Here is a 23462-nt window from a genome sequence, read left to right as displayed (position 1 = left end):
TGATCTGTTTGTGATTTCCTGTTTTCAGCAAAATATACAATAATAAAAATGATTGGCTATTTTTTTGAGAAAATATCAATGCAATAAAGTTTATCAAGATATACATCATTGTTAAAAAAAAAACTATTAAACAATGCAAAATTAAAATTAAATTCATTCTTTCTAATTAAACTCGATATATTTCTCATGGTTTGTTAAAGTGTGTTTAGAAGATGCTGCTTTGTACTTGCATTTAAAAACTTCTCCTCTTTTATTAGAATTCGTTTGAGACCCTTGCGCAGAGAAGATTATCATTATGACTACAATCGTATTCTAATTGAGTTTGAAGTGTAAAATATGAATGAAATCATCGATACTTGTACTCCTTTAAAAAAATGCCAACATAAATTTTTATAAAAAAATACCAAAAAAGTGACATAAAATGTTTTGATTTTCAACTTCAAGGGATTATATATCCCTTGATAAATATAATGTCTTGGCAATTTTAATTAAACAATCTTTACACTTAAATAATATTATGTCCATATTAAATAAAAACTATTCTTTGTGTGCTAAACGAAATTTTAGGAGTAATTCATTCAAATATTTTTATGGAATGTATGAAAATGAAACATTTATTAAGACAGTTCTTCGATTCAGGTCCAAGTCTTGATACTTGGACACATTTTTATGAAAATTCAGTTATCACTGAAAAACACACCGAAAATGAAATATTTAGTCGATCAAAACAAGGAAATTATTATATTACAACATGTTTATTCAATGAAATTAAAGAAGTTGTTGTCAGTATAAACATCAATGATCAAACAAAACTTCTTATTTCTATTTCTGAATTCAATGGCACAAAAACTCCATCTCAAACAGTTTATTATAGATATGGAAGTTGTGTTATCTATCAAACATGTGCCACAAAATCTATACAAACAAGTTGGGGTGAAGGAGTATTTTTATGTTCATATATGTCATCATCAACTTCAAACAACAAAAACATTTTTGAAGATTCAACAGTCTTTGATTGTGGTGAAGGAGGAAGACACAACAGAAAATGCAGAAATTTTATTTGAAGAAGAAGTTAGACAAATTACTGAACCGCAGAAAGAATATGAACTAGACCAGTTGGAACAAGCTGATTTAATAAGAGATTATAAAGAATATGAACTCGCTAAGATTGCAATAGAAGCAGCAGAAAAGAAGTTAAAGGTATGGGGTCATTATGCACAAAAATATTATGAGTAAAAGAAAATAAAATTTTATTTTTAATTTTTCACGAAATAAAAAATAAAGTTAGTTTTTATTTTATTTTTATTTTTTTATTTTTATATAAATATGATTACAAAAATCGAAACATCCGCACTTTCGATATCAACGGCACCAAATTCATTAGTCATGAATCCTACGTCAATGTTAGTAGAAATGAAAAACTTCATTCCTTCTTCATTTACTTTCGAAACAGAAATACAAAAAATTAAGCAGGAACTTTTAACAAGTAATTTAGACTGTAGCGCGAAAGATGAAACAAATGGAGAGGAGTTATATGAAATGCAAGATATCATAGACCATTTACCTAAATTACCTGAAGTTCAGCAACAGAAACTAACTATTCCTGAATTCGATGAAATTGAATTTAAAGTTACTGATTCAGCAGAAATTAAGAAATTCATTCGTAAGGTAAATTCTGAATTCTTAGGTTTTCATTGTAACCACAAGATTATGGATAAAGACTGCGACATGGTTTATAAAAACATTTCTGATATTTATAAATCTGAGGAGTTTAAGACATACGATAGTTTTGTTTCATTAGCTGCTAGATGTGTGTGGGAGATTAGAGATAAAGACAGAAGAGGTAAAGTATGGCATGAACAGATAAAACCAACTGCTTCAGATTTAAAGAAAGCCATTGATGCTTTAGTTATTTTAGCAGGTAAGGTTTCAGAATATAACGCAAAAATGAATCCTCAGTGTTCGAAATGTAAAGCAGCAATTAGGAAATATAACTATTCAGTAAAAGAGATAGAAAGAATGAGAAACGATTACGCAGACCTAAAGAAAGAAGCAGAGAAGCTGGCAGAAGATAAAATGAACATGTTAGAATTTCTGAATAAAAACTATCCCACAGCCGATGATTTCCTTTTATCTGATGTCAAGAAGAAGTATAAAGAAACTTTCGGTATCGTTAAAACTTTTGATATATTAACTGAAGAAATAGAAGCTACAAAAATATTTAAAATTTCACGAATTCATAACGTATATCACGTTAAACGTTTGTAAAATGACCGGGGTAGAAATCAGGTTAGATATCGGAGTATATCTACCCTTTTCAACTAAAAATATATTTTTGCTTTAATTAAATGTTTAACATGGCGAATGTTGATGAAAATCATATGGACAAATTATATGAAAAAATTAATAATGATTACCCCTCATTAACCAGGGAAATGACGGATTCTATAGTTCGTAAATTCGATGAAATACAGGATATGTGGTTCGACAGATTCGACATGAACGATAAGGAAAACAGAAAGAACGATAACAATTTACTTACTAAAAGAATCCTAAAATCTAAAATAGGTGAAGCTTCAACATTTAATACAGTACATAACTTTTACACCGCTGTTTATATTTTCAATAATTTATTTAACGATGAACGAGAAAGAAAAAGTATGTTTAACGGAAGAAATGAATATGATTTTATCCTTTGTGCTGTTCGGGATGTTGACATGAAACTAAAGAAAATATTCTTATTACAAAATGATACCGTTGAAGATGAAGTCAATGAGTTTTTAAACACTGATATGCATGAACTTGAAAAATTAATGACTAAATGTTATGAAAAATTAATGGGGTAGAAATGAGGGTAGATATCGGGTTAGAAATACCCTTTCAACTAAAAATATTTTTTGGTTTAAGGGTGCACCCGTATGTACGTTTATTTGAGAGGAGGAGGATTACCTCTCAATTTTGAGGGATTCGTTAGTTTATTTTCTCGATGAATATGCAATAAAATTTGATTTTTACCTTATCAATATACTTCATCTAATATACACATGTTCATGTAAAAACTTTTTTCCAAAATCCTCAGGAATTAAGGGATTTTTGAATTTTAAGAATTTTTTTCGAATTTTTTCGAAAAAAATATTTTCAGAACAGCCTTAACGGCTGAGATTTAGGAACAATGTTAAGTATCAAAAAGAAAGGAGGTCTGATATAGACAACATATATCGTTGAAAGTTGAAAAAATCTCTAATATTTGAGCCCAAAATTTCAAATTTTAATTTTTTGAAAAAAGAGGCCACCCGTATGTACGTTTATTTGAGAGGAGGAGGATTATATTTTTGAAAGGGTGAAACATTATGAATATGTTAATTATATAATAATATGTATTATTATAAAAAAGAAAAAATAAAGCACGTTAAAATTTTTCTATCTTGATTTTTTACAAAATCTACTTAGAATTATGCAAAATATGACTAAATAATTATAAATTTCAAGTTAAATTTTAATTTTGATAAATAATTTAAATTTCAAAATATCAAGTTCAGTTCGACTATGTATGTGGTAATTCCTCAATAAAGTGCCAAAACCCTATTAAAATATATGAACATTTTCAACATTTTAATGTTTTTATTTAAAAATTTGATGGAATATGAGCTTCAAACAATTATTATGTAAATAAAAATAATTAAATATATGTATTTATTCGTATTACAACCGTAGTAAGTCGATTCTTCCTTTCTTCTACTGAGATTTGAATTTGATTTCGAATTGTAAAGAGATTCAAAGGGAAAATACTAGCGGATAAAAACTACCTACATGAAAGGGTCATAATGGAGTCAGGTTGTATTTTTTGATATTTTTTGCTTTTCGAGCCTAAATAGGTAGCCAAGATAATGCCTAAAAATAAGGTTCTAAATTCTGAAGTTTACATGATCCTCTCGTGTGCACCCTTAAATTTTACTGACTGACTGTAACTAATTTTTTATAAAAATAATTTTAGTGTTTATAATGCCTCAGGGTCTATTTCCTCAATCATTTCCGTTCCTTCTTCATCAAATTCAATCGTTGCTTCCTCAATTACTGGTAGGAGCTTATTGATTATATCTTTATTCGTTATCGTCTTCAGAGATGAAGGATAATATTTCATTATTACTTCACCTTTCTTGTATTCTTTCTGCTGCGATAAATCTAAAACGATACTGAAAAATTCAGCGTTGGAGTTCTTCATAATCGTATAATGAGAATCTTTAATATTTACAAATATTCCTCTTTGTTTAAGTAATACTGCTATTTCATGTGGTGTGTAACGTTTTCTGTCAATAATGATAGCGTATGGTTTAACGAACTGACCGTATTTAGATTCTTTCACAAACTTTTTATTTAATATTGCGTTCACGTTTTTTCCATTTATGAATTCATTCTTAACAGCAGTAGCGAGAGCATTGTATGAATAAAACTTGTACTCAGACATTATTTTATTAAAATTAAAAATATAAATTATTTTAAAAAAATAACTTTAAAAAATAAATTTTATTTTTTACGGAAAATATTTTTTTATTTTCCATAAAAGATGTATAAAAAGCTATCTAGATTAGACCATGAAGAAATTAAGAAGTTATTGAAGAATGCTGACATTGAAGTTAGCAAAAGATATGCGACTAACAAATCATCATTAGCTAAATACCTCAATGATTACAGAGGTGAAATCACTTACGAGAAAATTAATGATTACATTAATAACAAAACATTTCCTTTAAATGATATTCAGGTTAATTTATATCATAAACAATCAGTACCGAAGGAAGTTAGGCAGGAAATTCATGATATGATGAATGTTGATGTAGGAAGGACAAGGACAGCAGTACCGAAGGAAGTAAGAAAAGAAATGTATGATATAACTAATGTTGATGTAGGAAAGACGCGTAAGGCGGTACAGAAGGAAGTTAGGCAGGAAATGCATGATATAACTAATGTTAATGTAGGTGAAACGAGAAAGAAGAAAAGCGATGAAGAAAAGAAAAATATAGCTGTAAAATATGCAAAAGCAATTGCACAATTACGCAAAGCAAACGAAGTAATTAAATCTATAGATGATAAAGCTCTTGATGGTGAGAAATGGTTAAAGAAGGATGAAAATAATAAACGCAAAAATGTTAAATCAGGAAATAGAATCATAGATTTTAACATTAAAGAACTCAATGAAGAAAACAGAAATTACCTACATGAACGTTTCGGAAAAATGTTTATTAGGATTCTGCAGAAGATAAAAGTAAATTCACAGCAAAAATGGATGATTTGTTATAAACTCGATGGTAAATTTACTAATTCAACATTGAATATCGAGAACATCGGAGCTTTACTTCATCAGTTAAAGCAAGAAAACTTTATAACAGAGATTGAAGCAAACACAGCTGGAATAATTGAAAAACATTATGATTTCTTCATGACAAATATTAAGAACCTCGAAGAAATTAAAATGTATGATTTAACTGAATATGAAGGATTAACGATGAGTGATATTAAGAAAGGTAAGCCACAGAAGAGAGAAAAAAGAGATGAAAGCAAATTAACAGCACGTCAGCAAAGATTATTAAACAGACTTAAAGAAATAGGAGATAAACAGGATATAGATGATTTTTGGAATGAAATTCTTGATGAAAAGAGAACGAATAAAAAGAGAAGTGGTGAGTTTTGGAAATATATTTGCAGATTACCGATAAATCTTGAACGCTATCAAATTTTCAATGAACTTAATAAAAGAACTGCTAAGTTGATGACAGAAGATAACTGCTTCGTTTATGCTTGCATTCAGGCTGGAGTTGATGAGCAGACGGTAGACCACATGCGTGAAGTCATTAGAGTTAGGGATTTTCCACAAAGTAAGATTCAGGAAATTTCTAACGCAACAGGCATAGCATTTAATGTTACCATTGGTTATTTCAATGACTCTAGACATAATGAAATAAAGAGATATATACCAAAAGAATGTGAAACTGTTCGAACTATTGACATACTTCTTGTTGAAGACCATTACATGTTAAATGAAAGATTACCGATGACAACATATTTTATCAAAAATTATAACGAAATTCTCAAATCATTAGGCGGCTGGAATATCGAGCGTCAAATGAAAATATATAAGAAAAGAGAAAATAGATTTATAATTGATTCTTCACGAACAACTCCTTTATGGGATATTTTGAAAACATTAAGAGAGTGCAATTACTTTGAACCTTTATCTTATGGAGAACTTTTCACTTATACAACAGATTTATATAAACAAAAACTTGCACCGTTTAAAGATTTAAATTATACTCCCAACTACTGTGTTCAGTTAAAGAAAAAGTCCGAAAGTAAAGATAATGATAAATCAAAACAAAAATTCATTCCTGAACACATTTTCTTCGCTGACTTTGAATGTAGCACTGATGGAGTTCATAAAGCCTTTAACATTTGTTATGACAGTGAAGATGGAAAGATTAGCGAAAGCATTTGGGGTCAAAATTGTGCAACAGAATTTTTAGAAAGAATTCCAGATAAGAGTTTAGTATATTTTCATAATCTCAGTTATGATATCAATTTCATTTTAAGACATTTAACAGAAATCAGTGGTACACCAATTATTAAGGGTTCTAGAACAATGCAGATAACGGGAATATATAAAGGTAAAGCAATCATTATAAAAGATTCATACACTGTTATAAATAAGAAGCTTAACCTATTTCCTGAAATGTTTCATTTACAAACTGGACCCAAGGAAGTATTTCCGTATCAATATTATTCAAGTTCTTTATTAGTTAATGATAACAGAACTGGTGTCATTTCTGAAGCATGTAAGTTTGTCCAGGATGTTGAAACGTTCATGAAAAACATAGATTTAATCGAAAACTGCAGAATAGATGAAAACCATTTCGATTTAGAAAAATAGAGCTCATTTTACTGTAAACAGGACGTAAGGATTATAAGAGAAGGTTTCGTTAAGTTCAGAAATGATATATTAAAAGAATTTGATTTAAACGTTTATGATTACGTTAGCATTTGTTCAATTGCTAATAAATTATTTGAGAACAGAGTATACTTCCCTAATGGAAATTTATATGACCTATCAAATAAACCCCGTGAGTTTATTTCACGCTGTATTCAAGGTGGAAGATGTATGTTAGCTGATAATAAGAAACAAAAGAGCAAAAGAAACTCATTGCTGACTTCGATGCTGTCTCACTATATCCATCCGCTATCGCGAGACTTTATACTTTAGAAGGAATTCCGAAAGTTTTGAAGCCAGAAATGTTAAACGTGAATATTTGTTAAAACATTTATTCGAAGATGACCAGGGCGAGCCTGAAGGTGATAAATTCATTTCCGGATTCTTTGTTTTAATAAAAATAACTGATATCAAGATTAAAAGACATTTTCCACTTATAACAGTCGATCCAGAATTAAACCCGGAGCTAAAGGCGAAAAGCACCAAGGACAAAGCCACTGTTCCAAGAAGTTCAAACACATGCTGTTTAATGTATGTGGACCACATCACTTTACAAGATTTAATAAAATATCAGGGCATCAGTTGCGAAGTAAAGAAATTGTTTGAATTGAGATTAAAGTATAAGAAGGAAGAAAAGCCGCTACAAGAAAATATTAAATTAATTTTGAACAGTATTTATGGAAAAACTATTTTGTCCCCGATAGAGTCGAAAATTAAAATCATTGATGATAAAGATGCTGTTAGGTATGCCATCAGAAATTATAATCATATTATTAAGTTCGAAGGTTTAGATGGTTCGGATAAAACTATTTTCAAACTAACTAAAAGCATTTGCAGACACTTTAACTTTTGCCCCTTAGGTGTTAATATCTTATCTATGTCGAAACGTATCATGAATGAAGTATTTTGCACTGCTGAGGATATGTGGTTGAGTATCTTTTATTCCGATACGGATTCAATGCATCTCTATAACAGCGATATCCCTCTTTTAGCTCAAGAGTATGAGAAACGCTATGATGGAAGAGTTTTGATTGGTAAAAATCTTGGTCAATTTCATTCCGACTTTGCTGAAATTACTAAGGACCATCAATCGCTTGCTTATAAGTCGATATTTTGTGGAAAGAAAACATATGTAGATTTATTAATAAATGACATCGGTGAAGTAGCTTTTCACTGTCGTTGTAAAGGAGTTCGTGGTGATGTAATATCAATTACAGCTAATGAAATGTTCCCTGAAGCAGTTCAATGCTATTACGATGAAGATAAGAACTTACATATACCTGCTGGAACTTATGATAAAGATAGTGAGTTTTCAGTTATGAAACTATATGAAGTCCTTCATGACGGTCAGGAAATTGCATTTGATTTATGTAAATCATCCACACCTTCATTTGAAGAGAAGTTTAACTTTTCAATCCAAAACAAAAATACTTTCATAAGGAAATTAAAGTTTTGAAGTCATGAATGATAAAAATAAATGACTTCATTATTTTTGTCATTTATGCATAACCATTATCTTTCTTAAATTTTGCAATAGATAATTTTGTTCTTCTTCCTTCTACATCAGTAATGTTTATATAATCTTGTTTGTACTGACGCAAAACATTACATTTTCTATATTGAGTTCCCATGAAATAATAAAATGAATCTTCACTCGGGACATAAAAGTAATTTTCGAGAGTAAATTTTGAATATTGAATGATTTCAACCGCGTCTTCAGGAAGTGAATCAATAATATCAAACCAATAACCATTAGAACCAGATATATTTCTCATGTTTTCTTTTCTCGAAGTCCATCGTAAATTTGAAATGTGATAATCTCCTCTATCTCTATTTATATGATCGACTTCACGAAGCCCATCAGGATTAGGAATGAAAGTTTCAGCAACTATTCTATGTTTAAATAGTTTATGTTTGTTAAGATTAACACAAATATAACCATCCCCCTCGTCAAATTCACTTACAACTCTTTTATTAGATATTCGTCTTATAGTATAAGGAAATTCAGTGAAAATTTCATATTCGCTATCATGTTCGAGTGTTTGCCAGCTCATCTTTTTATAAAAATAAAAAATTCAAAAAATTAAAAATCAACTAGATTTATTTTTATCATATTAAATTATGTAAGCGTTTGAATTTACTATACGTAATGCATGTTCTTTTTCCATTAACATCATAAACATTAACATATAATGAACCATTTATGTTTTCATTAATGTATAGTTCTTTATACTGACGACCGTTATAATAATAAAACAAATCTGCATCGATGTCGTAAAATAAATCCTCAAATTCATGATTTCCATAATGTGAAACAGTAATTGAATTTTCACTGATTTCATCAACGAAATTATATTCTACTCCATTTGCTTTACTTCTATTTCTATTATTTGTAGAACTTGAACACCAATGTAGATTATCAATCATATTATTATTTCTAACTTTATCGTAATGGTCAACTTCCCCAAAACTATCAGGATTATCAATCCACTGAATAGCTATTAATCTATGTTTAAGATATTTTTTACCGTTAAGGGTTAATCTTATATATACATTCTTTTCTTCATACTCACTGACAGTCTTTCCGTTTTTCTTCCTTCTTATTTGATACGGATATTCAGTGTTTATTTCATAATCTTCATCAGCTACTAATGTTTCCCAGCTATTTTCCATCTTTTTATAAAAATAAAAAAATCAGAAAATTAAAAATTAACTACATTTATTTTTTTTACTCTTCACCTCCATCAGCAGCTAAATTATAATCATCAATTCTAACAGCAGGAATGCCAGCTGGTCTGACTTGAATAGCGAAACAAGCATTTCTAAGAAATCCTAATAAAGGTTTGACAGTGTATTTTTCGCTTATATTTGTATCATCAGCTTTAACACCTAATTTATAAGTAATTGGTGCCGTTGATGTTTGACCCTGTTGAAATGTGAAATCAGTTTCCGTAGGGAATCCACAGAGGAAATGTGTGTTATCGTATGATTCATATAAATGTTTAACGCTTCCATCATCAATTAACGACCTCATCACATCTTCATTAAATCCTATCATATCGTTATTTGTATTGCATGCATTAGCAACCATTTCATAGAACACAGGACCAAGAGCTTTCGGTTCAGCTGGCATACTTCCATAAGCGCCCATTGATAATTGAAGGGTTTCAAATTGAGTATTTTCGAAATTCACGATATAATTATCATTCTTCCTAAATAAAGCCCAAATGCTTTTAACGTTAATTGGTGTATAAGCTGCTGTGAACGTTGCTGATGGTGAACCTTTACTGAACGAACCGTCCATAGGAATCCAGTCCATTACTTTAATTGGAAAACATAAAGCTTGTGATGTATAATGATCGACTAATTCAGTGTAAATATTTGGATCGAGTGAAAATGCTTTAGGATGAATGAAGCAATCAATGAATTCAGCTGATTTCTTCGTTAATCTTTGTTCAACTGTTGAAACAGTAATTTCACCATTTGATTTAGAAACTGCTGTTATCATATTGAATGGTTCATTCCATGGAACAAATTTATTAGTTGGTGGGTCATAATTATCTTTTACCTGACTGATTAAAGAAGGATTATGAGCTAAAATATCTTCTACCGGCAGTGCTGTTACCTGGAATGCATCGCTACTAAATTTAACCTTTAACTGAATGTTGCCTGCAAAAGCAGGAATAAATCTAATAACTTCTAGAATAAGGAATTTACGACATGAAATCTTTATTTTAATGTCAAAATTAATTTCAGCTCCTGCAGCTAAAGGTCCTGAGATAATTTGACCTGTTCAAACTGTTCCAGAACGTTTCCATACATCTTTATGTCTCGTTTTTGAGAAAACATCAACTTTCTTTATTTGTTCTGTAGTCTGTGAATTAGAAATGATATATGCTTCTTCTCTTGCGTTATCCTGACTATAAATAACTCTTCCATTTGCTAATAACTGATAAGCGTTAATGGTGTAAATTGATTCATCAAAAACGCCAAAGAAACCTGGAGAATTAGTATTTGGAATTGATGAGCCAGTAATAGCATTATCAATGATATATTTACTTTTATAGGTAGTTGTAAGGAATGTGTTATAAAGGTCTAGCATATTTTCACCTGGCGGAGATAAATTGAATGTGACCCAGTTATGATCCTTTGCGCTTCCTGGTTGTGATGGAATTTTAGCATCGATATATCTTCTATTAGTATCACCAATATTAATTGCATTATCGATTACATCAAAATATGAACGAATTTGATGGATATGTTCAGCTGGTGTAAATTCGTTAAGCTGTTCGTTTTGCATGTTTTATGTTAGATAAAAATATTTATTTAGTTTAATATTCTAACTCTTCTTCTTAGTTGAGGAATTTGTTTCTTTTGTTCAATAATTTCATGTTTTACGTTTTTAACAAACTCTTCATTAATTTTGGTTTCCTGTTTTTTACTGGTGGGTCTGGATTTTTTGATTCTGTTTGCTTTTCAATGAAATTTACAAATTTAGCTATTAATTCTTGATTCGTTATCGAAAGTACATCGGGTTTAGGTTCTGGTTTAGGTTCCGTTTCCTTTATCGTGGGCTTTGCCCTGACAGCCTCGCTGTCTTCCGCTTTTGTTTCAGATGGAGGAGGTTTAATATCAATTTTATCAGTTTCCGAATTCGTTAATGGAACTCGTCTTTTTCTTACATAAATTTTTCCATCTTTACTTGTTGATACATAATATAATGGATGCTGAATTCCTCTTGCATCATTTAATATAATCGATTGTCTCTCAGATTTTGATAGGCTCATATTTAATTCAAATAAAATTTTTAAATTTTGAATTTTTTATCGGTAATCAAATGAGTCAGGGATTAGATATTGAAGCCATCAAAAAAGAAATTCGTGAGCAGATATTAAAAGAACTAAAGACATCAAAAACAGGACCTTCGGTCTTGGCGCAGAGCGCTGAAGAAAAACCAGAAAAACCAAAAAGGAAATTAAGTGAAAAGCAGTTAGCCGCATTAGCTGCAGGAAGAGAGAAGAACCCGCGAATGAAAGCAAAAAGAGAACGTGAGGCTAAAGAAAAGGCGGAAAAGGAAAAGGCTGAATCCATTGAGAAGAAAGAATAAATGATATATTTTTGTTTGTAATAAATGTATAGACAAGTACCTTTAACAGTCGCTTTCAGTTCTGAAGACGAAAATGTTAAAATAAATGGAAATAGAATCACATTTAAATTACCTATTGACTGGTCTGTTAATATAAACGAAAAATATATTGGTTTATCAAGTATGTATATAACACGAGGATTTAGAAAGGTTGAATTTGAGCTCGAAGTTGTTGTTATAAACGAAATCCAAGAATTTAAGCAAACTATTCACATATATAAATATTTCAAAGACGACACAACATTATATGAATGCATGAGTGATTTTAACGAAATTTTCGAAAAGAAATTTAACAAAACCGCTTTAGGATTAAATGTGTATCTTGATAAATTAAAAGAAGAAGTAATTCAACCACAAATTATAGACTTTCATTATGAATTTATTGAACAAATAGATGATTCACATACATGCACATTTGTTATATACTCACCGTTTAATGAAATAGCAGAAAAGAGACAAAGTGATTTTAGGATAGGTTTTAAAATTTCTCAGTATAATGAAGACTTCATGAATGTATTTAATTATAAACCCGGAGAAGAACGAACAGTATTATTACCAATAATAACATATAATGTATGGGACAGAAAACAAGTCATTTTATATTCAAATATCGCTAAAGGGGTTGAAAATGAATTTATCGGTCATACTAGATCGACGCCATTAACAAATATTAAATATTATAAGTTATCAGGAAATAATAGAGAGTTTTGGATTGATATGTATTCTACACATGATCATAAATGCTCCGTTGTGTTACCCGAAGACGGAAAGGATGTTTTCTTCCTTGAGGCTCAGTTACTGAATTCAACTATCGCAACTTTATAAGAAAATTCACAAGGTTAGAAATGAGGTTAGATATCGGGTTAGATATACCCTAAAATTAATTTTATCATTTATGAAAAATTTAGTATATACAGAAATTAAAAAAATTTTGAGTTAATTTATTTTTAAAAAATTATTTTTTTACTCTGGGTGTTAAAATCTATGATAAAAAAAATAAATAAAAAAATTTTAACGTTAATTTTTTAAAGTTTATTTTTAATTTTTTTTATTTTGTGAAGTGTCAAAAATTTTAACGTTAATTTTTAAGTTTATTTTTTAAAAAATTATTTTTTTATTTTTTGTAAATGTCAAATGTATTTTACATGTCAAATGGTTTTTGTAAATTCTAGTAATTTGGGGTCCGAGGGGCGTAGACCCTTGGTACCCAATTACTAGATACTAACTGAAATTTCTTGTAATTTTATTCCTTACTATTCTTTAATGCATTCTTTTGTATTTCATATATTTTTATCATCTTTAATCTATTGATTATGATAATAAATATTCTATTTTAATGGTAATAATCAACATTCAAGATATAAATGAATGATGAGTAAACTCCTTTTCTTTTGTAAAGTCTCTTATTCAAATTTTTGATAGAGGTTCCCTCAATATTGAGGGAAAAAACGATAGGGAGACTTTACGTAGGAAAATGTGTTTAAATTTTGAAATTTTACCATCACTTAATGTTGGAATATCATTATCTCTATCAAAGGATTAAATTTAATTTTAGGTATATATGGTTTTGGTATCTTTAATTTTAGCAGTTCTTTTTGATCTGTTTGTGATTTCCTGTTTTCAGCAAAATATACAATAATAAAAATGATTGGCTATTGTTTTTGAGAAAATATCAATGCAATAAAGTTTATCAAGATATACATCATTGTTAAAAAAAACTATTAAACAATGAAAAATTAAAATTAAATTCATTCTTTCTAATTAAACTCGATATATTTCTCATGGTTTGTTAAAGTGTGTTTAGAAGATGCTGCTTTGTACTTGCATTTAAAAACTTCTCCTCTTTTATTAGAATTCGTTTGAGACCCTTGCGCAGAGAAGATTATCATTATGACTACAATCGTATTCTAATTGAGTTTGAAGTGTAAAATATGAATGAAATCATCGATACTTGTACTCCTTTAAAAAAAATGCCAACAAAAATTTTTACAAAAAATACCAAAAAAGTGACATAAAATGTTTTGATTGTCAAATTCAAGGGATTTAATCCCTTGATAAAGATAATGGCATTGTAATTTTAATTATACAATCTTTATACTTAAATAATATTATGCTCTTATTAAATGAAAACTATTTTTTGTGCGATAAACGAAATTTCGGACTTAATTCTTTCGAATATTTTTATGAAATGTATGAAAATGAAACATTTGTTAAGACAGTTCTTCGATTCAGGTCCAAGTCTTGACACTTGGACACTTTTTTATGAAAATTCAGTTATCACTGAAAAACACACTGAAAATGAAAAATTTAATCCAACAACACAAGGAAATTATTATGTTACAACATGTTTATTCAATGAATTTAAAGAAGTTGTTGTCTATATAGACATCAATGATCAAACAAAACTTCTTATTTCTATTTCTGGATTCAATGGCACAAAAACTCCATCTCGAACAGTTTCTTCTTATAAAGGAAGTTGTGTTATCTATCGAACATGTGCCACAAAATCTATACAATCACAATCAGGATATGAAGGAGTATTTTTATGTTCATATATGTCATCATCAAATACAAACAACAAAAACATTTTTGAAGATTCAACAGTCTTTGATTGCGGAGAAATAGATAAAGGAGATTCAATTAATCATTTAAGATACGGAAATCTTAGTTATTCACGAAATAACATAACAAATAACAAATGTTATGAAGATGTTTTACTTGATATTTATTCAGAACAGAAATACAACAACAGTCAATCATCTTTCATTGATAACAAAGCAAACTCTAGATGCTTTTTTATTTTTAATACTGGTCCACATCAATTTTATTTATGTAATATCATTAGAAACAATGCTAGTCAATATTGTTTTAATTTATATCAAGCAACAGTTACATTTGAATCTTGTTCAATCAAAAATAATAATTGTACACAAACATTTTATTTTTGGTCATCAAGTTCAGCTACAATCATTAATAGTGATTATGATGGACAAACATCAAGTGCAACAATAACATACTCAATAAACAATTTATACAACAAATTATCACATCTTTCTACAGGACTTTGCGAAGCAAAAAATAAAATTGAAAATAATTTTGAAGAAGAAAATGAGATAAAAAAATTCAACCAAATGAAAAATTTTTGCATCTCCCAATATTTAATCAACTACCAGTGTCAACATCTTCTTAGCATTTCTCATATTCCTTCATATTCAATTTTATCGCTGATTAACTAAATAAACTAATTTTCAAATTTTTAATAATAAATTAATATTTCCAATTTCTGTTTTCAATCGATCAGTTGGATATACAAATCCAGATCTCCCACTTGGTTGATTAGTTTCACCACCATATAGATATCATCCACCACTTTTAGAAGGAAAACTTGACTATAATATTCCTTTATCAAAGTTTTTTCCTGTATCAGTCTCAGTTTATAACCGCAAAGATTATTTTTGCCTGTAGATCCGATAAATAGAAAGATATCAACATTTCTTGAAATTGTAATAGTTGATTCTGCATATACACTATATCCATCAGAGTACTAATAGACTTGTCATTGAGAACATATGCTTCAAATATATATTTTCCAGGATCTAAATTTATTTTGATATATGTGGGATAATAAGTGCTATTACGTGGATAAAAAGAATTTGCATGATATTGTGGGCATATAGGAGAATAATTTTGATAAACTTTACTTGTATCTTGGATAGAACATTTTCCATATCGAAAATTATTTGCTCCAGTCATGAATTACTCAGTACAATTTGAAAAGTTTTATAATGTATTAATAAGATCTAAAACAATTTCATAATGGCGTGATTTAAGATTAATATTTTCAATTAGGATTTATTAGAATGACAATAGTAAATTTTGATAAAACAAATGTATTTACAAAGGGATATTAACTAGACAAAGATGCCAATTGAATAGTAAATCATTTTTTAATTTGTCATGAACGAATATGACAACTTTAATATATGATAAAGTCATATCTTCTTAATTCAAGTGTAAAAGATGCAAAACTTAACGTTAAACATGAAAATAATAGTTACATTTTTGAATATCCATGTGTTAACTATTATGAATGCACATATTATGTTCTTGAAATGCAGCCTGGAATCTATAAGTTTGAACTTTATGGTGCATCAGGTGGCAGCGGCAGTGGGCATGTTCCATCATATCGATTTCCCAATGGAAGCTGTATTTCACAAGACAGAGTTAAACGTGTGAATGGAAATACTGTCTGCAAACAATTACCAAGTACTGGAGGTGCAGGTGCATATATTTCTGGCTACTCAGTTCTTTTTCATCCAATGAAAGCTTTTGCTACAATTTGAGGAATGGGATATTTTGATCAAAGAAATTCTAATTGTTATAAATCTTTTAGTTTATCTTGCATGAATCGAGGTGGTTATGGTGGTGGTGGAAGTTCTCCTGGTTACGCATCAGGATCAGGAGGTGGCCAAACCGCTGTCAAATTTGAGAAAAACGACCTTTTTCATCGTGTAATTGTTAGCGGTGGTGGAGGCGGTTCTGACAACGGTGGTGGCACACTTCAACAGTCTGATGACGGCTCCGGAGGTGCAGGAGGTCTCGAAGCGCAAAGATTTAATATAGACTGTATGTATATTGAAAATTTATCCGCAAATTCTACTTTTGGATTCAGTTTTGGGCAAGGAGAATCTTCTCGCACAGATGGTTCGAAGAATCCATATGGAATCAAAACACCACATGGATTCACAGACAGAGGAAGTGCAGGTGGTGGGTGGTATGGTGGTTTTTGCAGTCATCACAATAATGGTGGTGCTGGTGGAGTTTCTTCTTGGGTTCTGTCAGACAATGCAATTCTTCCGAAAGGAGAATTGACTTTTTATGACGAAAACTATGAAGAAATTGGTCAAGATCGTTATGCATATGATACTTCTGTATCGTTCAAGTTTTTCGATGTTCAGCATGAGTCAGGTGTATGGGAAGGACACGGAAAACTAATTATAACATACTATCCTCTAACTAGTCATTGTTTACATTATATCCATTTTAATTGTAATGCTATTATGTATGCTTGTAGTCTTTCTTAAAGATCTTTTTAATAAAACATTCCACAGTTATTTTTCATATAAAATGATAATCAATAATTGAGGATACTAGCTTTCTATGCAATTTTAAATGCAAAGCAACAATACTCACAATGCTTATCTAAATTTCAATTGAGATTTATAAAAGTGACATAAATATTGTTATTGAGATTGCATCCTTTTAGATAACCATTAATTTCTCTTTACTTTCTTATCGAAAAAAATCATACAAATGCCCAAGTTCGGAGGAATTGTAAAATATTCGTAAAAAATTGAATTTAATAAAATTAATTACTTTATTGAAGTCTACTTCGTCAATGTAAAAACAAAAGTTATTTGTATGATAATGTTATTTTGATAAAAACAAAGATTCTCACATGAAATAAAATCTGCAATACAAGTGATGATGCAAAAACCACTTCCTTTATGACCAAATCTACTCATAGCTCCATCTGGTTCTGTAAATTGTTGGCTTCCATTAAGCATTATTGTATTTTCAAATCTCCAATCATATGAAATGCTTTCACAACCTTTGAAACCAGAAATATATGAGCTTCCTCCGCCCCCTGAGCTATCCTCATCCCAATGATATCCAGATCCACCGTCATACCATCCAGCGCCCCCTGCACCAGCCATATCTGTTGATGTTCCAGGTGAACAATTTGCTCCAATGCCAAATTCTCCATTGAATTGTCCTTTTCCTCCTGAAGTTTGATTTGCGCCTTCTCCGATAATGGAATCTGATTCATCAAAACGTGTTCCATTATGTCCAACTAATCCACCTGCATATCCCATTTTATCATAATATATAGCACCTCCTGGAGCACCGCTGACAATTACTCTTGATCTCAAAATTGAGATATTCAATCGAATGTCTGTAGATCCATCGCTGCCAATACCTCTTTTGCCATTATTATATATCCCAATAATAGTACTATTGCCTCCCCCGTTATTACCACCATAGCCATATAATTCATTTGAATGTTGAGCAACACCTCCAACAAAAATATAAAATTCTTCTGTTTTGAATGTATATCGATCTCCTCTCACATATGCACCACCACCAATTCGTCCTGCTCCCCAAAGTTCATATCGATATAAACCTTTTTCAATTCTTACTTTATAAGGTGGACAATATATTTGAGATTCACATTGATATGAGAAATAATACTTTTTTCCATATCTATGTGTTATTGAAACATCATAATTCAATAAGGAAAACTTATTTTAATCCTCATTAATTTTTTTACTTGTATCTTACAAAGATATTTTAATTGATATTATGTAGGATCTACAATTTTATACCAAAAATGATCCAAGGAAGAAAATTCGAAAAGCTTGGGATTCATATTTCCCGACAAATTTAGCTAAAGAAAAATGTAAGTTTCAAAGTACTAAGCTTGATGCAAGAGAATATAATTATCATGTTTCATCATGTAACTTTGACTCGGTAAATACACAAGGTTCTGTTCATTTTCGAAACAAACAACACTGCTATCAAATTTCTTATTGAAACTACACTTTTTAATAACTGCAGCAACACAGCAAATGGTGGGTGTATTTCATATATTCAAGAAGGCGAATTTATTCAAGATCGAATTTGCAGTTATTCTTCCAGAATTGATAGTGAATATGACTACGGTGTTTATTGCTTCATTCATGTAACACATTTATCCGAATTTAAAAATTTTATTCATGATAGTTTTATTAGCAAGAGTGGATATAAAGATTATTTTACCAATGGATTCGGAAACATTTTTTTGCAAAATGGTAAAATTCAAATTAAATCAATTAACATATCATATGCACGTATAATGCGTGATGATTTTTACATAATTTCATCTGATTCAGCTAAATCTAATACTTCATTTTCTACCTTTTTTAACGCAACAAGCGGTCATAGAAAAAGATTCTATAAAAACAAAGTTCAATTTTTTGAACAATTATTTGATTATCGACTTCTTTTAAACTAGCTAAAATAACATATTCATGATCTGTATTTTTTTCATATAATTATTTATTTAATATTGAAATGCAATATATTCAGACTCTAAAGATTAAGGAGATACCGTAGGATCATTAAAAGAATATAACATCGCACAAAGCAGAGGTAAAGGATGAACATATACAGGGGAGGCATCAACCTTGATAATGATAAATTCTGTAAAGGAGATTAACACAACCTCAGAACTTCAGGAGGTGGTTCATGATGTTTTGGTAGTGGAACATCTGATGATTATGTTTCAGATAGTAGAAGTTGTTACATTTAGTGGACATGAAGTTTGTGTTTCTGTCATCAAAGAATCAAAAAATAGATAATATATCTTTCAAAGCCCAAAGAGATATCTCAGTCCACTTTTCAGGATAGAAATTCGAAAGAACAGTTATTCTTGATTGCCTATTGTTTTAGAGAAAACTTCAATGCGATAAAGTTTATCAAGAAATGCATCAATTTCGAAAACACAATTAAACAATGAAAAATTAAGATTAAACTCATTCTTACTAGTTAAAGTGTGTTTGGTAGATGTTGTTTTGTATTTGTATTTAAAACTTCTACTCTATTATTAGAATTTGTTTGAGTTTCTTTCGCAGATAAGATTATTCTTATGATTAGAATTGTATTGTAATTGAGTGTGAAGTGTAAAATATGAATGAATTCTTAGATTCTTGTAAATCTTGAAAATAAAAAAATGCCAACATAAATTTTTATAAAAAATACCAAAAAAGTGACATAAAATGTTTTGATTGTCAACTTCAAGGGATTATATATCCCTTGATAAAGATAATGTCTTCGCAATTTTAATTATACAATTGTTGTAAACATAAATTCATCAAAAGTGACACCTCAGAAAAGCTAAAATATTGAATTTTTGGAACTTTTGATAGAGCACGTTTTTAAATATTAATTAAAAAAAAAAAAAAAAAAAAAAAAAAAAGGTAGTGGGGCTTCCAGGCACTTCGTGCCTTCTAGCCCTGAAGATGTTTAGTATAAATGAAGTTTTTATTCGGAGGGCTTCCAGGCGCGTTGCGCCCTCTAGCCCATAAGAAATTTTTCCCAAGACCCAAGAGGAGGACCGAACCCCAGCCGACCAGCCGTTGACTTTTTTGTCAAGACTTCTTCGTAATGAGCGTAAATGACCCAAAAATAATGTTTATGTTAGAATGTTAGATCTAACACCTTTTCTAACATGTTTTCTAACATCGTAGAAAACTCATGAATTTCATCGTATATGTTTTGTCAAACATGAACGTAAATGTTTTGTCAAGACTTCTTCGTAAAGACTTTGTTGAGATTTCTTCGTAAATGAGTGTAAATGACCCAAAAATATATTTTAGGTGAAGAGGTGAGATTTCACCTCTTTTTTCACCTCTTTTTTCACCTCATGAATTTTCATGAATTTCTTCGTAAAGACTTTGTTAAGACTTCTTCGTAAATGTTTTGTCAAGACTTCTTCGTAATGAGCGTAAATGACCCAAAAATAATGTTTATGTTAGAATGTTAGATCTAACACCTTTTCTAACATGTTTTCTAACATCGTAGAAAACTCATGAATTTTCATGAATTTTCATGAATTTTCATGATTTCATCGTAAATGTTTCGACAAAACATAGACAAGAAAGTTTTGACAAAACATAGACAAGAAAGTTCATGAGAAATTAGATGAAGAAGAACTTGACAAAACATTTACGAAGAAATCTCAACAAAGTCTTTACGAAGAAGTCTTGACAAAACATTTACGAAGAAATCATGAGTTTTCTACGATGTTAGAAAACATGTTAGAAAAGGTGTTAGATCTAACATTCTAACATAAACATTATTTTTGGGTCATTTACGCTCATTACGAAGAAGTCTTGACAAAACATTTACGAAGAAGTCTTAACAAAGTCTTTACGAAGAAGTCATGACAAGATAGAATATGAGAGAGGTCCTATAAACCGGAGAAAGTGTCATATAAACATCTGTCAAAAACCGCTTTTTAACTTCACTTAAAATGCCACGTAAGCTACGTAAGAATATACGTAAGAGGAAGAGAGCATTGAAACATCCAATAGTAAAACTGACACCACAACAACAGTTGCAACAACAAATAATGAATGACCCCACTATGTTGCAACAAATGTCAAGCAATCCTATGCTTTTAAACCGAGTTGTTGGTGCACAGAGTGGAGGTTTAAGAGCGGCACTTTTAGCGAAAATGGCAGGCTATGGTGGAGCTGCAGACGGAACAGCCTATAACCCTCAAAGTCAAATGAATTTGAGTTCACTCAAAAATCAAATAACAGATGTCAAAAAGTCAAACATAGACATACAGAAACAAATAAGTGAAAACGAAAAGAAACTAGAATAGACAGACACACAAAGAAACTCAATGAGTTAAACGTAGAGAAAAAGAAGAAAGAACAACTGAAAGAACTAAGTACAGAGGAATATGCGAAAAAAGTGTCAGAAAAAGCAACAGAAGTAGCAAAAATGGAACAAGATGTCATAAATTTGAAAAACCATACTACTCATATAAAATACTGAAAGATGAAGAGATAAAACAAAAAGCCCTGAAGACATATATGGATAGCGATGAGTATAAAAAAAGTTGAAGCAAATGTAAAGGCAGAAAAACTTTTACAGTTGCAAAACCAAACCGTACAGTATGAAAACTTAGCACAAGAAAGTAAAAATAACGACGCGGCTATGCAAAAGGCAATGAGAAGCGCGGAATATATAAAAGCTAACAATGACTGGTTAGATGCCCAAGCCAACGCTAAAGCAGCCCAACTCATAGGGTCAATAAGGACAAAAATACAAGCGGATGAAGACAGTTCAAATGAAACTTTAACAAATGCTGACTTTAAGAACGCCTTCGAAGCTCTTCATAGTAAGGTGAAACTAGTGAACGACTTCTCATCTGGAAAGAAACTGAAGTCTGAAGGTTTCGACAAAGAGTTAAAAGAAGTAGCACAAAATATGACGAAAATAACAGATGCAGCAACGAGACAGGCAGTTCAAAGTGCCTATGACGCCGTTAGAGCAACTGTTGTGAAAAGTCAAGAAAAAGAGTTACAACAGACCAAAACAGACCTAGTAAATGCTTTCTTAAAAACGAAAAGTCAGGTAGGACATTATGCTGCAGATGGAACATATGTGCCAGCTGGTGGAACTTATATACCACCAAACCCTCCAAGAGAAGCACCTGCACCAGGACTACCTAAAACATTTACATCGTCACATGGACACAGACACAGGCATGCACCAAAACCAGCACCACAACCAACAGTTCAAAACACTGCACCACAACCAGCACAACAACCACCTCCACAAACAGCACAGCAACCAACAGTTCAAAACCCTGCACAACAACAACCACAAACAGAGCAAGGACATAAAAGAAGTAGAGAACAAGGAAACCAAGAATTCTTAAAAATGCTTAAAGAAGAGTGTGGTTTCCCAGATACTGTTGACTTTAGTGACAGATATAAAGAAGCTATTAGAAAGTTCAAGGATGGAAATACTGACCCGAACCTATTTAGCTTTATGACTCAGCACCAAATGGGATATAATTTCAAACCTGGAAAATACAAGCTCGCTAAGGGATATGATTTAATAGCATATCATCCAAATGACATGAACGAATTTACTCCGAGATATTTGATAGAGCTAAAGACAATACAACTTTCGTCATGAAACGCGTAAAAAAGAGACGGAACGAAAGAACAAAAGCTTATGAATGCGGATGACGTAGATAGGGAAATTGTTAAAAACGGTCTCGGAATATATGAAATGCCAGCAGATGAGGTACAAGAAACTCCACAGGAAGAAATAGTTCAGATACAACCAGACATGGAAGAAATAGTTCAGCAACACAGCTAGAAGAGCCTGAAGGAAACGAACAAGTCACTCCTTTGGAAACTAACTTCACAGAACTAGATGAAGATTTGGAACAGCCGAAAAATCTTGACCCTCAACAAGAGCATGAGGTGAATATGGAATCTTTCCAAGAGTCTAAGAAAGATTCGGCTGACATAGTAGAAAGAATATCGAAAAATTTTGCCGACATACAAAAGACTCCAACACCAGATGAAAATATTCAGCATAGAAGGAAAACTGAAAAAAAATGTACACAAATACAACAACCCTTTTTACTTACGAGCATTTAACGTTCAATCTTCGGATGAACTCGGTGAAAATAAAAGGTTAAATTTCAAGAAAACATATAGAAATGAAACATTGTTTAAAGTTCATTCAGAACCTAACCAAGATGGA

General features: G+C 30.5%; 5 protein-coding genes and 1 pseudogene across 6 annotated transcripts, besides 4 other annotated features; 3 read left to right on the top strand and 3 right to left on the bottom strand.

Moving 5' to 3' along the window:
• Positions 1-12947: part of a mobile genetic element that runs on past the window's edge.
• Positions 2907-3944: a mobile genetic element.
• On the bottom strand, positions 3998-4465 carry TVAGG3_0638840 (uncharacterized protein; the record flags this gene model as incomplete). Its single annotated transcript, XM_051241155.1, has 1 exon — positions 3998-4465. The coding sequence occupies one exon, from the start codon at positions 4463-4465 to the stop codon at positions 3998-4000; it is 468 nt and encodes a 155-aa protein (XP_051087742.1).
• On the top strand, positions 4565-6922 carry TVAGG3_0638830 (organellar and viral DNA polymerase type B; the record flags this gene model as incomplete). The annotated part of the gene is made up of 1 exon (XM_001281020.2): positions 4565-6922. The coding sequence occupies one exon, from the start codon at positions 4565-4567 to the stop codon at positions 6920-6922; it is 2358 nt and encodes a 785-aa protein (XP_001281021.2).
• On the bottom strand, positions 9089-9652 carry TVAGG3_0638820 (His-Me finger endonucleases family; the record flags this gene model as incomplete). Its single annotated transcript, XM_051241154.1, has 1 exon — positions 9089-9652. The coding sequence occupies one exon, from the start codon at positions 9650-9652 to the stop codon at positions 9089-9091; it is 564 nt and encodes a 187-aa protein (XP_051087741.1).
• On the bottom strand, positions 11012-11279 carry TVAGG3_0638810 (uncharacterized protein; the record flags this gene model as incomplete). The annotated part of the gene is made up of 1 exon (XM_051241153.1): positions 11012-11279. A coding segment is annotated over one exon (268 nt), but the record flags the coding sequence as incomplete, so codon positions are not given.
• TVAGG3_0638800 (uncharacterized protein) lies at positions 11817-12086 on the top strand (the record flags this gene model as incomplete). The annotated part of the gene is made up of 1 exon (XM_001280878.2): positions 11817-12086. The coding sequence occupies one exon, from the start codon at positions 11817-11819 to the stop codon at positions 12084-12086; it is 270 nt and encodes an 89-aa protein (XP_001280879.2).
• Positions 12948-20018: 7071 nt separating the features above from the next.
• Positions 20019-20056: a mobile genetic element.
• Positions 20057-20114: 58 nt separating this feature from the next.
• Positions 20115-23462: part of a mobile genetic element that runs on past the window's edge.
• TVAGG3_0638770 lies at positions 21403-23176 on the top strand (annotated as a pseudogene). The gene has a single exon. A coding segment is annotated over exon 1 (1774 nt).

The sequence above is a fragment of the Trichomonas vaginalis genome, chromosome III (assembly GCF_026262505.1).
Source record: "Trichomonas vaginalis G3 chromosome III, whole genome shotgun sequence".
NCBI lineage: Eukaryota > Parabasalia > Trichomonadida > Trichomonadidae > Trichomonas > Trichomonas vaginalis.
Note: the sequence above shows the minus strand (reverse complement) of the source record. Positions and strands in the feature narration are given on the sequence as shown.